Raw genomic sequence first — 26,082 nt, forward strand, 5'->3', positions numbered from 1 at the left:
TTGTGGTCCTGGCCAGCATCGACCTACTGTATCTCAGTGTACTCTCCCAAGTGCTTAGTTCAGTGCTCTGCGCAAGGTGAACATTCAAGAAATACCAATGTTTGGTGCAGGAGGGGACGGGTCAGAGTCCTGACTCTGCCTTCTGGAATTTTTTTTTTCCTAAGCTTGTCCTCCAGACTGAAAGATCACTGTGGGCAGGGAATGTGTGTTATATTGATGTTTGTACTTCCCCAAGCTCCTGGTACAATGCCCTGCACAGAGTGAGCACTGAATAAATATGACTGATTAAGCCCTACTATGTGCCAGAAACTGTTCTACAGCACTGCTTAGTGGAAAGAGCATGGACTTGAGAGTCCGTCATGGGACGGTCATGGGTTCTAATCCTGGATCCACCACTTGTCAGCTGTGTGACTTTGGGCAAATCACTTAACTTCTCTGTACTCCAGTTACTTCATCTTTAAAATGGGGATTAAGTCTGTGAGCCTCATGTGGAACAACCTGATTATCCTGTATCTACCCCAGTGCTTAAAACAGTGCTTGGCACATAGCAATTGCTTAACAAATACCATTTTTTATTATTATTAATATTATACAAGCTAATCAGGTTGGACATAGTCCATGTCCCCACATGGGACTCATAGTCTTAATCTCCATTTTACCAGTGAGGTAACTGAGGCCGAGAGAAGTTGAATAACTTGCCCAAGATCACAGAGCAGACACCCTTTCTCTTCCCCAGGGTCTGTTTAAAGATGACCCCTCTCCACTCACCCACTCCTTCCAGAGGTAGACATTTCTCAAGGTGTCAACGTATTGAGAAATCTTCCAGGAACCTTGCCCAATCATTATTAACAATAATACTGAAATTTTGTTATGAAATAAGCGGTGTACTAAGCACAGGGGTAGATGCAAGATAATCTCGTTGGATACAGTCCCTGTCCCACACGGTGCTCACAGTCTTTGTGTGTTTTGGGGGGAAGAACAGGTATTAATCTCCAATTCTGATGAGGAAACTGAGGCCCAGAGAAGCAATGTGCCTTGCCCAGTGTCACACAGCTTCCGCTGGGTCATGCCGCCTCTCGTGTCGTTCGTTCTGCATATATTGGGCCCTGTTTTATTCTGCCTCATGGTGGAAGAAGCTAGCTAAGGGAAAATGAAAGGAGAGTCCCAATCACACAATAACGAGAGAAGGCAACAGGTACCTAAAGGAGGCCATTGCTATCCGAGAATTTAAACAAAATGGGCTTTAAAGCTATTGCCATTTGGAGGGTGGCAGCCGGCTCACCATTTTAACAAGATGGATGCACAGGGCAAGTCCATGCTTCGCCCTGGATTTACAAGTGTCCAAGAGGGAATGACCCCTCACAGTCCCCTCCAACCTGCTCAAACAGACACCATCTCCCAGCAACCACTGCTTGTTCTCTGGCCTTTTTTACTATTTGGTCAGGACACCTCCGGCAATGGGCAAAGTATGGAAGCAGGTGGTGTGGACTGCTGAGAAGAGTGCTTCTGCTTTTTTAAAAAAATCTCAATTAAATATTTGTTAAGACCTTATTATGTACCAGGCTCTGTACTAAACACTGGGGTAGAGTCAAGCTAATCAGGTTGGACACTGTCCATGTCAATCATATTTATTGAGCGTTTACTCTGTTCAGAGCACTGTACTGCGCGCTTGGGAGAGTACAATATAACGACAACCAGATGCATTCCTTGCTCACAACGAGCTTACAGTCTCACAGACTTAATCCCCATTTTACAGATGAGCAAACCAGGGCCCAGAGAAGTTAAGTGACTTGCCCGAGGACACGCAGCCAATGAATGGCAGAGGTCTGACCCCCAGGCTCTTTCCACTAGGCTACACTCCTTCCCTTTGGAGGACAGCCAAGAGAAAAAAAGAAAACTAACAGCACAACAGCAATATTCAAGTCAATGGGGCTACTTACTGATTAGAGGAATGTAAGTGTTAATACCACCCCTTCCTGAGAGGGGCACCGCAGCTTCATTGCCTAGCGAGACATCTGCTTGAAAGCTGGATGCTGATTTCATTTATGATGAAGGATAAACAAAAAAAGAGCAAGACACAGTTATAAAGAAAACACACACCGAGAAACAACAAACCTCGCTGAAGTTAAATGGCAACAGACGGGAGAGTCATCTTAAATCCTACCTGCATATAACTCAGGGCCATACACCGCTCCAACCACCGGGCTTAACTTCCAACCTGAAATGGCAAAGTCGGCAGTGAGAGCACTGAAAAGGGAACTCGGAAGGAGGAAATGAGAGGAAATCAGCATTTTACGTCATACAGTCGGTCTGATAATTCCCCGGGGCTTTTGTTTTGGCAGCTGGCCTATTTCCCAGAGGATGCTAAGATTTAGAGAGAGGGTAATAATGACAGAAAAGGAATATGGATTGCCGAAGGAAAGACCAGAGGCAATCCACCGGGCTATCTGCTGTAATACACCAAAACCCAAGTTACACTAAGCTGCCTGCTGTCAGCGTTTTACAGCTAACCCCAGTGCCCTAAGGAAATGTCAAGTGCTTTCATTATTCTGTTTGCTCTTGAATGGCCCTGGTTTCTAATTCCACCTGCATCATTCGAGTACAGGTACAAATCATGTGATCTTCCCTCTCAGACAAGAACTAAGATCTGCAGAGAAGTCACTAAAAGTAAATAAAATGAAACTGCTCCAGTTAAGCAACTTGAACGTAACTGCAAAAGTTGAAAAGTGTGCTCCCCTAATGTAGAAGTTCCAACTGAGTTTTTCCATTTCCTCCCAAGTGACAATGAGGCCCTAAGACTTGCTTGCATATTAATTTGTCCAGCAATTGAGGATCAAGAGAATTCTCTGGCCAAACGGCCCCGAGGCCTATGTGCAGACACAGCATATCTCTGGCTTCGGCTGGTCTGACCTGAGCTATTTTTAGCCTAGGGGGCTCCAGACACTGACCAGACTGGGGTGGGGGGCCTGACAAGAACTGGAAAAGTATCCACTCTTTCATTTCTTGATCAGAGCTCGCTGCGGGCATGTTCTACATGGTTCTAAAACTTAATAATAATACTGATAATTGGAGCTAAGTGCTTACTATTTGTCAAGCACTGTATTAAATGCTGGACTCTCTCCATATATTACATAAATATATAATGTATATACAATCTATACATAATATCTCTCTCACAGTCTGTATAGTCTATATATATACACACAGCTTCTATTTAGAGAAGCAGCGTGGCTCAGTGGAAAGAGCCCAGGCTTGGGAGTCAGAGGTCATGGGTTCGACTCCCGGCTCTGCCACTTGTCAGCTGTGTGACTGTGGGCAAGTCACTTCACTTCTCTGTGCCTCAGTTACTTCATCTGTAAAATGGGGATTAACTGTGAGCCTCACGTTCGACAACCTGATGACTCTGTATCTTCCCCAGCGCTTAGAACAGTGCTCTGCACATAGTAAGCGCTTAACAAATACCAACATTATTATTATATAGATAGGTAGGCAATTTCTATGTCTCAAATTCTCTCTTTACAGAGATACTATATATAATAATAATGATGGTGTTTGTTAAGTGCTTATTATGTGCCAAGCACTGTTCTAAGCGCTGCGATAGATACAAAGTAATCAGGTTGTCCCACGTGGGGCTCAGTCTTAATCCCCATTTTACAGATGAGTTAACTGAAGCACAGAGAAGTTAAGTGACTTGCCCAAGGTCACACAGCAGAGAAGTGGCGGAGCCAGAATTAGAACCCACATTCTCTGATTCCCAAGCCCGTGGTCTTGCCACTAGGCCACGCTGCTTCTCTACATATAGACTATGAAGAATATAGATAAATATATTACAGAGAGAGAGACAGACACTAGAGAGAGAGAGTTTGTTAAAGCGCTTATTATGTGCCAGGCACCGTACTAAGCACTAGAGTAGATACAAGTTAATCGGGTTGGACACAGTCCATCTCCCATAAGGGGCTCACAGTTTTAATCCCTCCCTCCTCAAATCCACCAAGCAATCACACTTTCCCCCTTCAAAGCCCTACTGAAGGCTCAACTAACCCAGAGGCCTTCCCAGACTAAGCCTCCCTTTTCCTCAGCTTTCCTTCCCCTCCCATTGCCCCAGTTTGTTCCCTTTGCTCTACTTTCCTCTCCCCACCCCAGAGCACTCCTGTATATATGTGTACATATGTACATATCTATAATTGAATTTACTTGTTTTGATGTGTATACATCTATAATTCTATTTATTTATATTGATGCCTGTTTATTTGTTTTGATGCCTGTCTCCCCCCAATAGACTCTAAGCCCGGTGTGGGCAGGGATTGTTCCTCTTTACTGCTGAAATGTACTTTTCAAGTGCTTAGTACAGTCATCTGCACAGAGTAAGCGCTCAAAAAATACGACTGTCCCATTTTACAGATGAGGGAACTGAGGCAGGGAGAAGTTAAGTGTCTTTTCTCAAGGTCACACAGCTGATAAGGTTCAGAGCCGGGATGAGAGCCAGGTCCTTCTGACGCCCGAGCTCCATCCACTGGGCCAAGCTGCTTCTCAGCATAGGGCTAGATAAAAATCAGCACTTAAAGCAGTGCTTGGCACATAGTAAGCGCTTAACAAATACCATTAAAAAAATATAATCAAATCCCACAAGAAGATCCCGGTCTAAATCAGAGAGCACAGTTAATGACTCCTCATTTTGCAGATGAGGAAACTGAGGCGCCGAAGTTAAGCAACTTGCCCAAGGCCACACAGCAGACAAGTGGCAGAGCGGGACCACTTCTGCAACACACAACTGCACCAAACTCTCTTAACATCAATGCCTCATTTCACAAACGTCTTACCACTGGGACCGGGAAGCTTCAGTCTCATCATTTGCAGATTCCCTACCCATATGGACACCACAGCATTTATTTGTAAGGTCTTGCCTTTACCAATCATTATGTTCAAGCACTAACACAAGTCTTGACTTGAACACTCCACTAACGGTTACACAGTTGAGCGTTTACATAGAAGTCACTGGACAAATTGGAACCTTACTAGTGAAAGCTGCATCAAGATCTACTCTTTCTAATCAGCCCATCTTTTTGCTAGGAAAAGTTAACATTCTACTTTCCACTGGCTCCAAACAAGAGAGGAGAGAAGGCAGCTAGGGGAGGGAAACCTTGAAGATGAGCAACTTCGCCAAACAAAACCTTCATTTTCATGGTGTGAGTAACTGACAGACCACTGCTTTCCCCACCTTCAAAGCCTTATTAAAATCCCATCTCTTCCAAGAGTCTTTCTTTGACTAAGCTCTCATTTCCCCTCCTCCCTCTCCCTTCTGCTTTAGCCTTGCACTTGAATTTGAACCATTTATTCACCCCACCCTGAGCAGCAAAGAACTTATAATATACCCATCCATAATTTACTTTAATGACTGTCTCCCCTGTTAGCTTGTGGACAGAGAACTTGAGTACCAACTCTGTCATACTGACCTCTCCCAAGCGTTTATTTCAGTGCTCTGCACCCGGTAAGCGCTCAATAAATGCGACTAACTGAAGCATCACACTAGATCTCCCCCTTTCCATGGTAACCCCACCTAGCTTCATCCCCTTAGTCTTAGAGAGAGTCACGTGGCTTTTACGCCTTAAGGATCTCACCCCGGTTTACCCATTTCTAAGGTGTTTCTGTGGTCGATTAAGGATGTCCCCCTAATCGTTTTTCAGAAATGGGAAAAGGAGGACACTTTGAGAGGACAATGTTAACTCCAACCCTGGGCTCTGAGGGATGCTTCCTCATTGTTCTGTCCCAGGGTAAAAGCACACAACAAACCAAGTCTCTCCCACTGCGCTGTATGGCAGGCTAAACTGGCCGAAAAAAAGAGAACTAAACAGTACCTGTCCAGGCCTCGAGAAAATTTAGTGTCCTCTACCTCCTTGATGGTCTGATCTTGATTAGGTTTTTCAGAACCATTTTATTTGTGGAGGCAACCTGAGTGCAACTGCTTAAATATATTTTCTTAAAATTGTAAATAAGGAGCAGTAATGTTAATAATGATAGTATGTGCCAGGCACTCTACTAAGCGTTGGGGTGGACACAAGCAAATCGAGTTGGACACAGTCCTTGTCCCATAGGGGGGTTCACAGTCTCAACCCCCATTTTAAAGATGAGGTAACTGAGGCCCAGAGAAGTGGGGTGACTTGCCCAAATTCACGCAGCAATTAAGTGGCGGACCCAGGTCCTTCTGACTCCCAGGCCTGCACTCTACTCACTATGCCATGTTGTTAAGGAGGTGGGAATGAGGACAGCTATTGCAAAAACCGGTGGGGGCAGGGCATTTATAGGCCTACAATTTAAGCATATATTGTATAATTTATAGACCTACAAAAAGTTTTAGCCAATTTGCCTAGCTGGGCTAGGTAATCCTTTACATTTCTTCATGTACGCTTTGTGGATTGCTCAGGGTAATTATACATCTCTGCTATTTACCTAATTCAAAAGTTACTATCTCATAAACTCACACTCTTCAACAATAACCACACGCTCTAACATTACTCTTCCTGCATTATTAGGAAATGCATTGCTAGCTGTAGTCAATTTAAAGTGAAGTAAGAGCTGTATCCGCGTTTGCCGAAAGACAAAATTTCCACCCAACAAGGAGCATTTTAAAGAAACTGCAGGGCAATTAAATGGTGCCCAATTGCCAAGAAAAGAAGTTTTTCATGTAACGGTGGCACTGAAAATCTAGGATTATCCCCTCCAGATCCTGTCTTGTGGGAAGTGGTAATGGGTTCTAATGAAGAGATGGAAAGGCTGCTTCAGCCACGCCGGTAATTCCCCATCTGCTAAATTCAGGACCTGCCCTGCCTGAATAAGAAATGGGGAGAAGTGGGAGAGAAGCCAGGGCTGCTGGATGGAGACTTGTGGGAGACACAAAGGAATGGAACTACTCACAGGAAAAAAATGGCCACTGGGGACCAACAGCAGGCATGAGGGGAGGGTTTTTGCTTAACTGCCCTCAAGCTGGGACACTCTTGGCCTGCTTGCCCACATCCGTACCTAAGAAGGTCATGAACCAAAAATGAGGGCCCCCCCACCACCATCCTGGCCCTCAGAAGCATGAGATCTAGCTAGGTCCCCTTGGGAGTGTGGAGAGAAAAGAAGAGACAGCATTAAGTGAACAAAAGCCAAACTCCAGGGGAATCGAGACCTATTTGAGAAGCCATGAGAAGGCCAAATGTTGGCCTATGAAACTGATTCCTCTCTACCCCAACCGTTTTTCTGCTCCTGCAAAGACTCTTACCGTTTGCATATGGCGTCACCATCTTCTTATTAGTCATCACACGTGCTGTGGCATTATTCACCTAAGTGGAAAAAGGAGGACGGGGCGGAGGTCGTGGGGGGGAAGGAAACGAGCCACGTTAGGGAAAATGAAGACATCTCCTCCGGTGTTACATTACTTAGCCAAAAAAGCAAAGTGCTTTTTGGTAAAAATATAAAATATGAATTACAACTACAAGATTTTTCCATTTAAAATATTAAAATGGTAATAATAATAATAATGATAATAATAATAGTAAAGCAGTACATCTAAGTGTAACATTTCAATTAAATTATTCATTAAACAAGAAGGCCAACAAGAGTAGGGTGTAGTTTCTCTGACTCTGTTTAGAAATGCCCAGAGCACCAGTGGGTAGAAACCACTCAAAAGGGCATAAATTTGCTAAAGTTTTCTGAGACCTGTTGGGGCTGAAGATGCTCTGCAATTCAGGGAGAGAAGTGGAAAGACGTGGGTGGAAGAATATTTTTATCGTGAAGAATATTTCTAAGAGCTCTTCATTAAATCGCTGCCCCTTAAAGCACCTCTGACCACATCAGCCTAACAGCAGAGAACAGTTAAACGGTCAGATTGCAAAAGTTCCTGATTTCAAATTAATGGTTCTACAGAACTTTGGACTTGGAGGACTTTAAGCCCTTAGGTCTACTTCAAATCTTCCAGATCCATTAAACTATTCACTTAGCTTGAAAAAAAAATGCGGGTATGATAGAAACAAATAGAGTTGGCGTCTCTTAATTTTTTGGTGCCCTCCACCCTCATTACAGAGCTGGAATAATTTCAAGCATTCTCAGTGCTACAGCGAGTGGGTGTTACAGAGATGGTGCTGATAAAGAAAGGATGAATGGGGTTTGGAAGCCAAGATACTGCAGCCCTGTGTCAGATGCAGCCTCAAAAGCTATTGCAAGGAGGGTGAAGCCTCTGAGCTCAACCAAATTATGTTGGGTTAACCGGATCAAAATGGATCTCCGAGAGCCAAGAAGGCCCATGTTAAATAGAAGCCAAACTACAGAAGACGCAAAATGCCCTTTGGAATCTATCGAGTGGTGAAACCGTGCCAGGAAGAGGAGAGCTTGAAACTACATTTACTCTAGTTGGACCCAGGAAACCATATAAACATTTCACATTGAAAAAGAAAGAATGGGATACAACAATGATGAGACTGAGAACATGCAGTTAAAAAAAAAACACACACAGAGATAAAATGAAAGAAAGAAAAAAACAATTTAGGAGGAGGGGGAAAGGGAGGAGAGAGAGGGTCTCACAGACAACCGTTAAGATGGAGCCAGAGCCTGAAATCAGCTGCTACAGCAGAGTGCAACACAAGCACTTAAAGGAAAAATGGCCAGAACCAATCAGAAACCACCAGTCAGCAAAGAGAAGACCAACAGCTGCATTTAACAGAGACACAGGGGGAGAAAACAAAACCAAAAAAACCAACCAACCAACCAAAACAAAACAAAACAAAAAAAAAACCAGAGAAGGAGAAGGGGGTCAGAGAACGGGAGGGATGACGAGGAGAGAGGTGCAAGAATCAGCGGGCCAAAGGGAGGAGAAGAGCGAAAGTGGGTGAGAGAAAATGAAAGAACAATCACAGCTACAAAGGAGAAATTTGGAAGAGAGCAAGGAAGGACAGGAAGGGAGGGGGGTGGGGAGTGCATTGAAAAAACCAGCCAAACTGGAGTTCAGTAACTCTGAGTAAGATGTGCGAGGGGAAAATCACCATGAAGTCAGTAATCAAACAGCTCAGACTGCTACACAACGATATGTACATCCAAAATCCAGGCAGCATTATTCAACAGCGTTGAAAATAAAAGGGGGGAGGAGGGAAAAGGAGGGGGAAAACAAGTCAAATCACATTTTGTAGTGTTAATGTGAGATGGCAGATGGATTTTTTCTTTCTTATTTAATTTTGTTTTGTAATTAATTTCTTTTTTTAAAAAAAAAAAAAGCTTCTTCTCTAGCGCTTTTTGTTTCACTTACCGCCAACTCGTACCATCGCCAGCATTGTGTATAGTTACCATGGAAAGAGTGAGTCAAGTCAAGGGCCCTAAACGCTAAACCATTGAAAAGGGAAATAAAAAAAAAAAAAGCAAAATATGCAGACATCTTACTCCAAACGGCGGCTTTTTAATATTTAATACTTTTTTTTTTAAGATGGGAAGGGGGAGAAGGGGCCAGTTAGCCTTCACCATGGTGGAAGAGAAAAAGTTAGTGAGCACCAGGTGGTAGCCTGAGTTACATTAGTATTAATTGGCCACAAACATCAGCCCTTAGAATGAGGGCCTTCGGTCATTCAACTTTCAAAACTGAACCTTTTTGTTCTCATCTCACTTTTGGTCCAGAAATTTCAGGAGACCGAATGGAGCTCTTGTTCCCCACCTCTTGCTCCCACCCACATCTCTCAATGGAATTTCCTCCCCTTCCTGTTATCTCGCACTCATATGGAGGAGAACTGGCCTCTGAGGAAAGAGAGGATACTGACTGGCCCCCTGCTTCATCGTGGGCCGCAAGAGTTAGAAGTCGGACAGTACTTTTATCCAGTTAGTTATGTTCAGGCCTGATAACAGGAATTCGAAGCCTCGCAAACTGAAGCAAAGGAAAATCAAGACAGCAGAAGAGTGAAATTTTTGGAGGAGAGGGCGGGGAAATAAACAAACAAAAAAAATCGATAAAGCAAAATGAGAATCCCAAAACAACCAAAAAAAAAAAAACTAGGGGTGTTGGGAAGGGGCGGGGGAGGGAGGTCACTTTTATACATTTCAGTGCAGGAAGGTGAAGGACACAGAGACACAAACACACACACGCACACGCACAAGACGGGGTTCCAAATGTGAAATAAGTGAGGCAAGACACAAAAAAAATATATATATAAAAAGAATATAAAGAAGAAATTGAATTATTGAAGACATGCACCTCGATTTTACGGCCCTCTACCACGGTGCCGTGTAATTTCTCCCTGGCCCTGTCTGCATCAGCACTATTCTCGAAAGTTACGAACCCGAATCCCTGCATGCAGCGGGAGAAGGGGGGAAAACATGCACATCGTTATATTGAAATACTGATCTCTAGGTAGAGAAAAATATCACAGTATGAAATCGACATCAGCACAACTCAGCAATACTCTCCTGGAGTCACATTTTTGATTCATGCATGTATCATAAAAGAAAATTAAATCTGATAAAAGAATAAAGATTTATAATCAGAAAAAGAGTAATAATAATATATAATAACAATAATCATAAAAAAGCAATTGAGGCCAGACCAAAATTAGAGGATGGAGTTACTCGGTTCGATCGTCTTCGCGATAAATGAGTTTGGTAGTTGGAAAGGCCAGCAAAAGCCCACCAAGAAACCTTTGACCGTTTTCAAGTCACGCAAATGCTACTGTGCAAACGATAACATCTGTCTTCCCATGATGTTGAACACACGTTTATTGTGCTAGAGGATTTTTTTAAAATCAAAATAAATACGAGCTTAGAGTCTATTTGCTATTCCCGGCTCAATCTCCCCCAGTAAATTCTACATCGAATCTATGAAGTCATCCACAGAGGGCTAGTCAATTCAGAATTCTTCTCCTCAGTGAATCAACTCGGCCTACCATGTGAACCAAACTATGTTCTGCTTCATATTTCACTGTTAATCCCTGAGGAAAAATGAGAATTCTGGAATCAGAGCTTAAAAACTAATGCCTGGATGATGTGTTGAAAAAACTACGGTTCCAACTTCTGCATATCTTTAAGGCACGTCAATATATCTTACCAAAACTGCCAAGATTAGAGAGAAAAGAGAATAAATGGGTGACCGGGGGCAGTTCAGAAGCTAAAACTCAACTGAACTTCAGAAAACAGTTGGGAAAATTTTATTGCGAATTTTAGAGGATTTAGATCTGCAGTGTGGCCCAGTAGAAAGAGCAGAGGCCGGGAGGGCCTGGGTCCTAATTCTGGCTCTGTGGCTTGCCTGCTGTGGGACCTCTGGCAAGTCACTTCACCTCTCTGTGCCTGCTTCCTCATCTAATAACAATAACAACTGTGGTGTTTGTTAAGTGCTTGCTATGTCCTAGACACTGTACTAGGCACTGGGTAGATACAATATAATCAGGTCAGACACAGTTCCCTTCCCTGTGCCCCTTTTTATGCTATTTGTTCAGTGCTTACTCTGTCAGGCACTGTATTTAGCCCTGAGATAGAAATAAGCTAATCAAGTTGGACAAAGTCCCTGTCCCACATGGAGCTCATAGTCTCAATTTCCATTTTACAGATGAGGGAACTGAGGTACGGAGAAGGGAAGTCACTTGCCCAAGGTCACAGAATAGATACGTGGTGGAGTCAGAATTGGAACCCAGGTCCTCCTGACCCCCAGGCCCATAATAGCTATTATTATCATTTAGAGGATGAGCTTTCTCTTCCTCCAATTCACCTCCTGGCCTGGCAAGTTCCTGAAAATTGTGTCTCACGGTGGATTCTGCATCATCCTCCCCTGACCTCCCGTGAATATCCACGGCCTCGTCTGGCCCTAATTTGTCTTGACTCCCTTAACGGCCTGGGGACCAACTGGGAGTTTTGCCTTCCTAACTGCTGATTCTGCTCTGGCTTCTGTCACTGCTGATACTGCTATTCATATTGCTTGCATTCTTCCTTACAATAATTAAAGGGGAAAAATAGCCCTGAGGAGAGAGTTGCTGGGATGTAAAGAGTGAACAATCTGCTCAGCATTCAAACTGGCCTGGCATTGCAGGGGAGAAAGACTGGAGTCCAGATATTTCTGCTTCAGCAAGTTGTTGGACATGACTGCAAAATATTCAAGGGTTGTTTAACTCAAAACTGTGTTAAGAGTCAAGCTACTATATGGTTTCTTAAAGCAAGTTGGTGATGTAAATTATAACGTTAATGAAGTTTGTTGCCAAAATGTAATAGAATGATTCAGAGGATGGGTGAGGTAATCTTCTGAACCAGTCCCCAAGGGAAGAAATCTGGCTTATTAACTACCACCACAGTGGCCTCTACCATAGAAACAAAAAACGCTCCAATAGAAAAGAGAGCCTCCTAGGGCACTGAAGCATCTCCCCAGAAAACGACAAAGATTTCTACATTACGAACAGCTTAACTTAATCATAATTATTGAGCCCTTTTGTGTGTAGAGCACTGTACTAGACACTTTCACTCAATTGTATTTATTGAGCACAAACTGTGTATAGAACACTGTATTAAGCGCTTGGAAAGTACAATTCAGCAATAAAGTGAGACAATCCCTGCCCACACTTGGGAGAGCACAATATAACCGAGATGGTAGACACATTCCCTGCCCACGGTGTGTTTACAACCTAGATGGGAGACAAACATTAACATTAATAAATAATTACAGATGTATACATAAGTGCTATGGGGCTGAGAGAGGGGTTAATAAAGGAAGTAAATCCAAGTGCAAGGGAGATGTAGAAGAGAATAGAAGAGGAAAGTAGTCAGGGAAGGCCCTCTCTCCAAGATGCCTTCACTAAGTTTTTCATTCATTCATTCAGTCCCCTCTAGACTGTAAGCTCCCTAGACTTTAAAATCACTGTGGGCAGGGAATGTGTCTGTTTAATAATAATAATGTTGGTATTTGTTAAGCGCTTACTATGTGCCGAGCACTGTTCTAAGCGCTGGGGTAGACATAGGGGAATCAGGTTGTCCCACATGGGGCTCACAGTCTTAATCCCCATTTTACAGATGAGGGAACTGAGGCACAGAGAAGTTAAGTGACTTGCCCACAGTCACACAGCCGACAAGTGGCAGAGCTGGGATTCGAACTCACGAGCTCTGACTCCAAAGCCCGTGCTCTTTCCACTGAGCCACGCTGAATAGAAGAGGAAAGTAGTCAGGGAAGGCCCTCTCTCCAAGACGCCTTCACTAAGTTTTTCATTCATTCATTCAGTCCCCTCTAGACTGTAAGCTCCCTAGACTTTAAACTCACTGTGGGCAAGGAATGTGTCTGTTTATTGTTGTACTGTACTCTCCCAAGCACTTAATACAGTGCTCTGCACAGAGTAAGCGCTCAATAAATATGACAATGAATAAATGAATAATCCCAACTCCATCATTTGCCTCTTCTGTGACCTTGGGCAAGTCAATTCCTTTCTCTGGGCCTTATTTCCCTCATCTGGAAAATGGGGATTAAAACTGGTAGCCTCATGAAGGGGATGGACTGTGTCTGATCTGATTGACTTGGATCTTCCCCAGTGCATAGAGCAGTGCCTGGCACATAGTAAGTGCTTAGCAAATACCATAAAAAATAGAAAGAGAGAGAGATCCTGTTCGGCCAGGATTTCCCAGGGAAGCTGGGATGCTTGCCATGGGCATCTTTTTGACTAGTGATGAGCTTGTGCTAGGTGGTTCTTTAATCTGGACCAAAGACTGGACAGGGCCATGCTTACCCGCAGGCAAATGAGCTGTGGTATTGCTGTGCATAGGCCTCTCAACTCACCACCCCTGAGAGGACTAATCAAGTAAGAGCCAAGAAGGGGGCCCCCTGATCTTGGGGACTGGAATCAGAAGTGGGACTAGCCCAGATTTTTTCAGCCTGCACAAACATAACTGAAAGAAGAAGAGGGGGTTTGGTGGTGGTTGGGGGGTATGTAAAACAGAGCCCTGGTGAGATGATAGATCCATTCTATTTAGGAAAAAAGAAGCCTGCTGCCTTGTACTCATATCACTGTGGACTTTTTCAGTTTACACTCAGGTTTTTGCAGTGAAAACCAGATTTTTTTCCAGTACAATAATCATTTTCATTCCTCAATCCTGAAATCCAGTGAAAAGCGAGTTTACTTTTCAGTCTTTCTTCTCTCTTCATTAGTATGTCTACTGGAAAGACGTCAGAGGAGCAAGGCTGACCTAGTGAAAAGCACACTGGGAGGCAGAGGATTTGGGTTCTAACCCGGGCCCTGCCACCCACCTCCCGGAAGACCATGGGCAAGTTACCTAACTTCTCTGGGCTTCAGTTTCCTCATCTGTACAATGGGGACTACCTGTACTCCCTCCTACTTAGACTGTGAACCCCACATGGGACAGGGACTGAGATTCACCTGATTAACTTCTATCTCCCCCACAACTTAGAACAGTGCTTGACTAATACAGAGTAAATGCTTGACAAACATCACAATTATATAATCATATTATATCATATTATAACCTATTACTATTAATACAATAATTATAATAATGCCTCCACCCAAGCCTCTCCTTTCTGGATGCCATGCAACATCTGAATATTTCGTTTGCTTCCAAAAGGAGTATGGTGGTATATCAAGCCCTGAATTAGGACACAGCTAAAAAAATACCAAGAATGTAATGAGCAGCAAATGTTCAATTCTAACATTCAAGTCTGCTAATTTAGAATGCTCTCAATAATAAACTACTATCTCCAAGCCAATATTCAATTCCATTCCCAGAACTGGTTTGAATTTTTTTTTTTAACTGAGAGGCAAGTATATACGCTTGAAAAGACTAAGATTAATAGACTGTACTAAGACAGTCATCCTTAGTGGCCCCATCACCAAGGAGAGCAGGAAGGGGAAAAAAAAAGCCAGTGTTTGATGTAGTGGACAACCCTTATATGAAACACAAACTTGGTGAACATGGCGGAATGAAAGCTGGCCGCTGAAAGAAACAGACCCTTCAGCTCTATTGGCTCAAGATTCTCAGCTGTAGAATGTAAGCTTGTTGTGGGCAGGGAAAGTGTCTAGCAAATCTGTTAATATTGTTCTCTCCCAAGCTCTTAGTACAGTGCTCTGCCCACGGTAAGCGCTCAATAAATACCACTGATTGACTGAGGGGGAATGGAGATACTGGAGTTCATTCCAAATCGGGGTTAATGGTAAAGGGTCTCTCATGTGGACTTGAAAGAGGCAGATCGTCAGCTGGCCCAATAGCTTCATACTTGCCGGTCGCTTCTACTACAGCTCACTTTCACAAATGAAATCTCAAAAAAAAAAAAAAAGCCTTTATTTTGCTAGGTGTTTTCCTTTTAAGAATCGTTTCTTTATTGCAAATGATCAATGAGCTCCGAAAGTTACAATGCAAGAGACGGCATTTTCAAATGCAATTCTATATAAAAGTGTCAGCTCCCTTCTCTTTCTGGAAATCTAATTTCCAGCCAATTTTACATTTCTGACTGCTGAATTTGAAAAAGGATCCAACCTCTCATATCTCCAACCCCAGAGCAGCCTCCTGGGGTTCACCTAATCAATCTCATGTAAGATTGAGCTGATAAACAGGCTAAACAGCCTAAATGGGCAAACTCTTAATTCTTCAACAGAACTTTCTTCACGTCTGGCCTCTCCCATCTAAGGGAGTTCAGAAGAAAGCTTCTGGGAGGGAAACTAGGGTAAAGGTATTACTTCCAAAGATGTAGAACGTCCCCCACCCCCTCCTCATCTGGTTTATTGAAAACTCTGATGCTTGTACACATCTGAATCCAATGAGAAGACCGGCAATCAGACTCCCTCAGCAGAGAGTCCCCCAATTAGGAAGTGGCTGAATACTCAAACTGGCAATAGCCTCAACATTTCCTCAGTTCTCTTTTGGAAATTTAATCACTACGTGTCCGCTGTGAGCCCAGAAATGGCTAAATCCCCAGAGACTACCTCTCTTCAGGCTGTCAGCAGTTTTTACACATCGTCCCCGTCCCGTTTCTTAGTTAAGGGCCTGTGGGAGCCGAGTAACTTTCACCTTTTTAGTCTGGCCTCAGACTCTGCAATAAATAACAAGCAACAGGATGAGCAGTGTAAATAAATATATAGATATATCTTATATCGTCTTTGAATGTTTCCATCTCCGAAGAATGAGAAAGAAAATTTACCATGTAACTGTTAAGGGAGAAATCAAAAGCGGACGGTTCTCCTGGGTATGGCCAGAACACAGAAATTAAAAAAAAAAATAAATAGAAATAAAAGCAAATAACAAAAAATGAAAACCAAAGGAAAGTAAACTAAGCCCTCTTGAAATCCATGCAATTGTTAACCCTTAGTTTGAAGCAGAGTGGAAAAACATTGACCCAGCAGGATTACCTATGCCAGGGTGCTGAAATACAAAGCCTTAGTTGTTGCTTCATTCAAAAATGATTTTTTTTAATATACATATATGTATATATGTGCATATATACACACACACATATAGATATATGTATATTAACCCCTTCTGCATTAAATTAAGGCCAGAAGCCCGGGGAAACAGCCAGGCGACTCGAATAGCAATACTGCTTCTGAGGTTTGGGATTAGAGGACTCCATGATTTCCCAACCCCCCTGAATTTATCACTTGAGTGGAGTGATGAGAATGCATGATTAGAAACATTCTTAGCATTCACAATTTTATCATTGCTCTGACCAACACAGCTCTTTTAAATACCGATCAATCAAGAGTATTTATTGAGCACTTACTGTGTGCCGAGCATGGTATTAAGCGGGGTTGGGAAGAGTACAATATAATGGACGATAATTATCCCACCAGCCATTCATTCAAGTCAAGGGGGTGGAGTTCAAATGACTGTAACCTGATGTGGGCAGGGAATGTGTCTACCAACTCTGTTGTATTATACTCTCCCAAGCGCCTATCACAGTGCTCTGCACACAGTAAGCACTCAATAAATACCAGTGACTGATTGATTAGATAGCATTGGCCTTGATAGAGAAGGCCAGTCTCCAAGTGGTCCATTTTCACTAATACTTCTCAATTAGACCAGTCTCTCAAAATGAAAAAAACAAACAAAATACAAAGAAAAAACCCGCCTTCCCCTTTCAGTCTCCAAAAGATGACTCCACTAATGAGACTTTAATCATGCCATAACATTTGGAATGGATACATTTATAGATCACTTTAAAAGGTTCCGAGTGGCAACTTGAGCAATTTTCCCAACTTGAAATATAAATATCTCTATGTGAATAAGCATATTATTAACATTACTTTAATTATGAAAACTGGTAAGACCAAAGAACAGCAATTAAAACAAACAACATCTAGAACAGTGATTAATGTGTTAAAAGTATTTCAAGTCAGGCTTTTTCGAATTCATTTTATTAAGAATGGACACATTTTATCTTGTAGAAAAAGATCTTTTTAAAAACCATACTGAAGCGAGACATTTTGCAGGGGGAGGGAAGGCTCTAGAGTTTTGCCTCTATAAACCATTGCCATTTCTCATCATACTAATAGTAAGGTCGTGAATTGTGCCAACCGAACTCATTCTCTTTCGTAAAATCTGTCATTGACCCGAATCCTCCAAAATCACTAAATTAGGTTTGTTTGTTTTTTTATCTACTAACCTACTGGCAGTTGTGGTTCCGGATTTTTTAAAAACATGTTTAATGCTTTCTTTTTGCAAAATAAGGGAATGTTTTTCAAATACCAATTGAGGATATTTTCTCATTGGAGAAATTTAGCTCTTTAAATGTTGGAGGCTCCAGTTGAGAGTTTTTACCCGCTTGAAAATAACACCAAACTAAAAAAATAGAAAATAATGATAGCATTTGTGACATGCTTACTATGTGCCAAGCACTGTTCTAAGCGCTAATGTAACCAAACAGCAACTAAACTGATTTCCTATTATTGCATTTGGGAGATTGATTCACTAAGAGACTGCTTTCCCTTTTTGTAATTCTCAAATGGATAGAATAACCACCTATGCTCCAGTGAATCATAAGGGATCAGGCAGTAGAATTTTTATGCAGTGAAGGAGAACAGAAAAGGCAGAAAGAAAATCATCGATTAAAAGGAAAACAGCAGCAAACCATTTTAAAAAACTGTAGATAAATAAAGCCTAGAACTCCAAAGGCAAAAAGAGGAGAAATGAAAGCAATTAGCTAGTTTCCTTGGAAACCAAAAAATCACAGCACCCAATCCTCTATTTGAGGAAAACTGAAGCCACACTCTACAAGCAAGCTTTTAAAAAAATTTAAAAAATAAAATAAAAAATGACTCCCCACCATCACCACCACCAGCAAGCCAGAAGGCTGTGCGATGTTAATGTGTATTTTCAGAAGGGTAGCAGCAAGCACTATCTTCCAGACCAGTGCCGAATAGGCCACCTTCCAAAATGGGACACGGTGGTGGGAATAATCTGTCTCACACAATCAGTCTCCCTAGCCAATCAGCCGGAGATATCACTCTTTCATTCTTTTTATAGCAGTGGGGATTAGAAGGCAGCTTCTCGGATCATCATAGCAGGACCAAGTGTTAGCTATTTCATCAGTAATTTCATTTGGCTCCCCTTTAGAAAAAACCAGCAGTACCCTTTCCTTCACAGAGAAATACCCTCCAGGACAAAGGGATTGTTCCGTCCAGCACGGCGATTCGTGCCTCAGTTTTTCAAGGTTTTTCTTTTCTGATCCTTTTAGGGAATATAGCAATCTCACCACTGGAGATGGGGGTAGGATGATAAATAGAAGGATAAGTAGATTAACCTGAATCATAGAAAGAAAAGTGATCACCGACTCATTTCAGGTGGAACCCCAAAGGAAGGGCCTCAGTGTTCACAGTCCCCAAATTAGCCCTGAAGCAACTCCAGGGGCCCATTCCAGTCAAGAACTTCACATTTTGGGAAGGGGGCAAAATATCGTCTGTTCAACCCGTGGAAATGTCTCCCATCGATGTTGGGGGGTTGATCTGAATAGGACAATTGGGAATTTACTGTATTGCTCTTTCAACCATCCACTCCAGAATAACAGGGTGTGCCTTGTAGCAATCCAGAGGGAAGAAAAAAGGGCCAATGAGAGCATGGGTCAAGGTGAACAGTTGCAGCACTGGTTTTGGAAGGAAAAAGAGAGACACAGAGAGAGAGAGAGAGAGAGAGAGAGAGATATGGGGGAGAGAGAATTTGTATCATTAATTCAGAATGAAAATTATAGGGCAGGAAAAAATGCGATCCAACCACATTTAAAATTTTAGGGGAAAGGACAAAAACCCAAGAGGAAATGAAAGAATTCCTCAGAAAAATCAATCTCCTTTGCTTCCCCCCAAATTTAAATGAGTTTCCTTCAAGGGAGCAGTCTGTCTGTTCTTCAAGCAAGTGTGATTCCTATTACATTTTATCGGGGCTTCCGGTTTTCAGACTTGTGATTGGGACATTTAAGTGTCCTTAAAGCCCATTTAATTTACTGTAGAAATTTGGTAAGGTATCAGGTAAACTTTGGTAAGGAATCAGGATGGAGACACCAAATTCAGGTTTTAGTCATTCATGCGTCTCTTCTCATCTCCACACCACCAAGAATCAGTTTTATATCTACCTGTTGCTAAGAAACTGATGAGTAATGGGACAAAGAACGAGAGGGATGGAGATCAAATGAGAAAAAAATTGCAACCTTATTTCTTGTTTGAATACTTTCCATTTAAAAAAAATACTTACCGAATAATTTCCTGGGAAAAATTCAGAAGGGAGATCAACAGCAAACCTTTTTTTGTGTGTGTTTCACTGAAAACCGGAAGTTATCATCTTATACACGTAACATACTTAAGAGTCAAAAATCAATGCTTCCAACTACACCTTTAGAAAGAAACCTCAGCGTGGTTATCATTTTGAAGGGAGGGGGAGGAGGCAGGGGTGGGTGTCAGAATTCATCCTTATCTGTGATGGAGGTTGGATCATTCTGTAAATACATGTGCATTGGTCAGCCTGTTCAATTTTTCTAGAAGGTTCCAAAACTGCTCAATTCTACACTGAGTCTGACTGAGCGATCAGGGATGAAGAGGAAGGCAGGTGGTTGGACGTTCTCCACAGATGCTGGTCCTGGGCAGCTGAGGAACTTTGCTTCATTGAAATGGAGTGACACTTTTAACAGCCCTCTTCCTTCTTTCCATAACCTAGTTTGCTCTACCACTTCCATTACCATTTGTGAACACTTATTATGTGTTTTACACTTCTTTGGGTGTAGGCAGCAGATGGGAAAGGGAAACATAGCTGTCTATATTGCCCCGAGCAAGGACACACCTGCAGATTTTGTGGTGCTGTGTGGGAGGGGGTGGAAAGGTAAATATGTACTCCTTTATTCTGGGGCAGGTGAATTGGTTAAACTCATCTGACTTTCCAGAGGCTAAAAGCTCTCTCTAGAACCTCCAAGAAGTTTAACTAAATCAAAGCTAACTCAGTCAGCTCAAGACTAGAAATACCTCAAAGCCGAGTTGAGGAGAATGGCTACTTATCGATTTAGCCATATCTGCATTTGGATTTTATTTAGTTTGTAGACAGAAAGATAACTCCCAAATTAAACTAAGCCAAAAGCCTATTTGTCAACATATTTGATCATGTCACAGTTGGAGATCTAATCCTCTATTTTCCTTTCAGGGAAACAAACTTCTGTTAGCGTCTTGAATACCCTGCTTGTTCCTGGATTCCAAACAGAGCAGGCTGAGAATTTCAGAATGGTGAACCTAACTTGTTGGGGGAAAAGAACATTTTATTTTTTATCATAGGTAAAGTCAAACACTTTAATAAGAAATTACCTAAGATTCACGGATAAGGTTTTAACAAACCTCAAATCTTGATCTGCAGTAAAATTATTTACTGTGTCCACCTAAAATGACTTTAAAGAGGTCAAAACCTCTGTCAAATTGTGCAATGCCAGTTTTAATTCAAAGAGATAGCCAGAGTAACTGTTTTTGGAAACTGAATGCAATGGAAAAATCAGATCTCTTTACGATTAAATTAGTACTGAAGTTCACTCCAGCATATCTGTGTTTGTGTGTGTGTGCGTTTGAGTGCGCGCGCACACACACATTCTTAAGTGAAAATACATGAGTTCACAAGATCAGATCAGTGGGATGGCTCATTAAAAACTCAAATGTGCTCCCAACTTTTACCATGTTAAAGGTCTCTTCAATTTGCTTAAAAAAGACAGGATTATTATTTTCACAGATGAGATGACTTATCTATTAACAAAAAATACTCTGACATTGAGTTCATTTTTTGAAAGGACGGAACGGCCGCTATCTGTGCAAGGGTCAAAAAGTCTCAGTTTTTCTAACCTCTATTTTCTGTGGGAGGAAGGAAGTTCAGGCCAAACAATTCCAGAGTGAAGAAGACTCTTGCTGGAATTGTGCCCTCGGTATTTATAGGAATGGTCTGCTCTGAACACTTTAAAAGAGTAAGATTTTTGCAGTCTCGGAAATAGATTTTTCCACTTCCCCAAGTAGCCTGTTCGCACTCATCTAACTGCAGATCTACTCTGAGCCATCTACTGGCCCCTATTCACTAACGCAACAAGAGCAACAGATACAGAAATGGAACTTACCTTAGAGCCACGTTCATTAAAGATTATTTCTACATCAAGGATTTTGCCAAATTGCTGCAGAGACAAAAGAAAACACATTTATTTTCAGTTACACACCTTCTCTGTGCCTCCTATTTCCAATTTTCAAATCAGGAAAAGGGGCAGGTTAAATTCCTCCTTCTGAGGGCTTAGGTACTTCCATTTCTTCTTAGGTCACCAAGTTTCAATTCTAGTTTTGACCCTTTTTCCTTTTCCCCTTTCCCTAGTTTATCCAGTAGTCCAGTAGGAAGCACCAGGGCCTCGTGCAAAGAGCAAGGGCCTGGGAGTCAGAGGACCTGGGTTCTAAACTCTGCCACTTACCTGCTGTGTGACCTTGGACAAGTCATTAGGTTTTATTAGTAACCTCATTTACTGAGTTTGTGCCCTTAAGGTGTCTTTTAAGTGGCTCTTTGTCTGCCCTGTCAAGACATCAACTCAACCTTCTGCAGTTGATTGGTTTTTCTGATCTAGACTGTAGATTTGCAAGCTTCTCCAATAGACTATAAGCTCCTTGTGGGCAGGGTACAAGTCTACTAACTCTATAACCTATATCACCCAGTGCATACAGTGCTTCATACAGAAGGACCTGGGTTCTAATCCCAGCTCTGCCACTTGTCTAACTTAGCCAATTCTGAAATCAAAGTCTCTCGAGGCAAACTAGTGAGTTAGTGGATACTGAAACAAGCAGCTTTTGTTCCACTAAGTAATCCCTACTGTAACTAAACATGGGCTTTAGAAAAGGGGGGCAAAGCCTTGCTACTTGGGACAAGGAGTTTATCTCTGGCTCTGGGAAGAAATGGGAAGATGTTTGGCATTTTTCAATGGGACCTAAAGAGCATAAACAATGTGGTTTTAGTACCTTGGGCAAGTCACTTCACTTCTCCGGGCCTCAGTTACCTCATCTATAAAATGGGGATTAAGACTGTGAGCCCCACGTGGGGCAGGGACTGCATCCAACCTGATAACCTTATATCTACCCCAGTGCTTAGAACGGTATATGGCACATAAAAGGGATTAAATATTACCATCATTATTATCATCTTGCATCTACTCAAGGGCTTTGTACACTTTCTGGTCCATAAGCACTTAAAAATAATCAATCAACGGTATGCACTGATGCTTACTGTGTGCTGAGCACTGTACTAAGTGGAATGGAGAGTACAGTGAAGTTGGTAGACATGATCCCCACCCACAGTGCTTAGAGTCTACAGGGTTGTAAAGAGCAAAGAGCAGAAAAGTCTTCAACTAAAGAGACACCCACAGTTATATTATCATTTATATTTCTCAGAGAAGCAGCATGGCTTAGTTGATAGAGCACAGGCCTGGGAGGCAGAAGATCATGGGTTCTAATCCTGGCTCTGCCACTTGTTTGCTGTGTGACTTTGGGCAACCCACTTCAGTTCTCTGTGCCTCAGTTGCCTCATCTGTAAAATGGGGATTAAGACTGTGAGCCCCACATGGGACAACCTGATTACCTTGTTCCTACCCCAGTGCTTAGAACAGTGCCTGGCACATAGTAAGTGCTTAACAAATACCATTATTATAATTATTTGGATAAAGCCCATAATATATTGAACCTGATTTTCTGATTTCTCTAGCCTGAAATTCCCTCCCCCTCCATATAGCCAGACCATCATGTTCTCCACCTTGAAAGTATTGCTAAGGTCACATCTTCTCCTCTTGGCCTTCCCCGATTAAACCCACTTTTCCTCGCTTGCTCTCTCCTTCTCAATTATGCACCTCAATCTGTGACCTTTGGACAGTTGATATTCTCCCCACTGCCAACCCCACAGCCCTTATGTACATATCTTTGAATTATTATAGTCATTTATTCATATTAAGGTCTGTCTCCCCCTCTTGATGCATGCTCACTGTGGCACAGAATGTGGCTACTAATTCTGTAGTACTCTCCCAAGGGTTTAGTACAGTGTTCTGCATATAGTAAGCACTCAATAAATACAACTGACTGATTTACCCCAGTGCTTAGTACAGTGGCTGGCACATAGTAAGAGCTTAACAAATACCATTAAAAAAAAAAGGCAGTCATCCAAAATAAGGACACTTTCAGCTGATGCCAACAAGACTGGTTTGATAAAAATAACCGAGCGGGTGGTTTGTAAGGACACTTGCATTCTCTCATTCCTGCTGGGACAGCAGTGCAGCAAGCATGTGGGTGGGTGAAGAAAACCCATTTCAGGCTAAAGTAATAATATAACTGTAGCATTTATGTGCCTTATTGAATTCCCACTTTATAGCTGAGGAAACTGAGGCCAGAAAATTTTAGCGGCTTGTCCAAGGTCACACGGCAGGCAAGTGGCGGAGTTGGGATTAGAAACTAGTACCCTGACACCCAGACCCGGGTGCTTTCCACTAAGCCACAATGCTTTTCAAGGAGGGCTATGGGTTGGCATAATGCCAACGCCGTTTGGTGGCACTAACAGACCAATCAAGCAATCAATCAATCAATAGTACTTATTGAGCACTTACAAGCACTGGCTGAACTAGTGGTCTTGGTCTTCAATGCCCACTCTAGTCAGCTACTAGAGGGGAGATTCCTGCTGGAGCTCCTACCAAGTGAAATGCCCCAGGTGGCTCCTGGCTTGAAAATCTTCTCCACTGACTGCCTGCCCCTAGCAGGCCTTGCATTCATTCAATCAAATTTATTGAGCGCTTACTCTGTGCAGAGCACTCTAGTAAGCGCTTGGGAGAATACATTCTAACAATAGACAGACACATTCCCTGCCCACAACAAGCTTCTCCCCAGCCCTGGTTGTTTCACTCCCCCAAACCCCAGTGAGATTTGGCTGTGTTTGCCTCAACAGCCATGCCTGAAAGATAAATGGGAGTACCGTCCTCTCTGCCTTTAACTAGGCATGTGCCAAAGGCATGCCAGCTTCATCAGTCTTTTCTTGAAATCGCTAACTTGGCTCCCCAGCTAACTTAGCCAATTCTGAAATCAAAGTCTCTCGAGGCAAACTAGTGAGTTAGTGGATACTGAAACAAGCAGCTTTTGTTCCACTAAGTAATCCCTACTGTAACTAAACATGGGCTTTAGAAAAGGAGGGCAAAGCCTTGCTACTTGGGCCAAGAGGTTTATCTCTGGCTCTGGGAAGAAATGGGAAGATGTTTGGCATTTTTCAATGGGATCTAAAGAGCATAAACAATGTGGTTTTAGTACAGAGAAACAAAAATCAGAGATTACCTTTTCCTCATCTATAATTACATCTAAAGAAAGCCCTTCACTTCCTCTGGGCCCGCTTCCTGGGCTCCTTTCCTTCCTTATCTCCTCTCGATGTGCTTTGGACAGAGGGAAATGGGTAATCAATCAGTTACCCAATCCCCGGGATGGTTAAGGAGAAAGAGGAGGGGAGGGGCCCCAAGTCCCAATCCCTTAAGAAAAATCCAACTCTGCCCCCTGAGGTCCCAGAAATGGGGAAATGGCGCTCAGCTTAGCTGATTCATGGAGTGACTGGAGCCTCCCCGTAAATACGCTGATGGGGTTGGGGAAAAATCACTGCAAACCTAGCATCACTGAGCTCTGCACAGAAGAGAGTCATATCTCCCTGGGGGGATAAGTTTGGATCCCCATTGCCCCAGAGGATAACACCATACGCCAAGCCTACTTTGATTGTGTGGCTACCATCCTCTGGCCACCAGCCATGCCCTGTAGCCCACTTCTAGGAAGGGAGACCACCTCCTGGATCTCCCTGCCACCAGTCTTTCCCTTTTCCAGCACTTAGAACAGTACTTGGTACATAGTAAGTGCTTAACAAATACCATAATTATTACCATTATTATTTTCCAATCCCTGCTTCACTCCACTGCCTAGATCATTACTTCTAAAACATCGTTCTGCACACCAAACCTTCGATAATTGCCATTCCTCTCTGCATAAAGTAGAAACTTCTCACCACCGGCTCTAAGGCTGTTCTCTTACTAGACTGTAAACTCCTCAAGGCATGTACCAATCCATCCATCAATCAATGGTATTTATTGAGTATTTACTGTGTATGCAGAGAATACAATATAACAGAACTGGTAATCATGCTCCCTGCCCACAACAAGCTTACAGACTAGAGGATTGTGTCTGACAACTCTACTGTCCTCTCCCAAGCATTCAGTACAGTGCTCGGCACATAGTAAACTTTCCAAAGATACCTCTGATTGATTGGTTAGCCACATTCTTCTTCCACTACATGCTAACTCACAACCCTTCATTTCTTTCAAGCTAACTTACTCACGCTGGCTCATTCTCATCTCTTTCAGTTCGGACCCTTTGCTCACCGCCTTCCTCTCACCCAAAACTCCTTCCCGCTTCAAATCTGGAGGTTTTCCCTGATTATTTTTTCTTCTCCCCAGGTAATATCTTTGTAAAGGACTTCGGTATGACTTCTGCACTCTCACTTTACCTTTAGCACTTCTGGATCTATTAACTAACATAATCTATTTGAGCACTTATTCATCCACATAACCACTTTGCCATCATCTTCTTTGTCCCACATGCACTTTATCTG

At 42.6% G+C, this 26,082-nt stretch overlaps 1 protein-coding gene across 13 annotated transcripts in view; it reads right to left on the reverse strand.

Annotated features, from left to right (window-relative positions):
- RBFOX2 (RNA binding fox-1 homolog 2) overlaps nucleotides 1–26,082 on the reverse strand; it is a 246,547-nt gene that overhangs the window by 24,487 nt on the left and 195,978 nt on the right. For 10 of the 13 annotated variants that reach the window (XM_029079218.1, XM_029079217.2, XM_029079215.2 and 7 more), the window contains 5 exons: nucleotides 21,551–21,604; nucleotides 10,211–10,303; nucleotides 7,262–7,322; nucleotides 2,165–2,218; nucleotides 1,941–2,033 (listed from right to left, as the gene is read on the reverse strand). In XM_029079218.1, the coding sequence (XP_028935051.1) occupies nucleotides 1,941–2,033; nucleotides 2,165–2,218; nucleotides 7,262–7,322; nucleotides 10,211–10,303; nucleotides 21,551–21,604 (355 nt within the window). The remainder of the gene's footprint in view (nucleotides 1–1,940; nucleotides 2,034–2,164; nucleotides 2,219–7,261; nucleotides 7,323–10,210; nucleotides 10,304–21,550; nucleotides 21,605–26,082) is intronic. The other 3 variants (XM_039914063.1, XM_039914062.1, XM_039914061.1) reach the window with 1 other exon arrangement.

This window comes from Ornithorhynchus anatinus, chromosome 14 (genome assembly GCF_004115215.2).
Source record: "Ornithorhynchus anatinus isolate Pmale09 chromosome 14, mOrnAna1.pri.v4, whole genome shotgun sequence".
Classification (NCBI taxonomy): Eukaryota; Metazoa; Chordata; class Mammalia; order Monotremata; family Ornithorhynchidae; genus Ornithorhynchus; species Ornithorhynchus anatinus.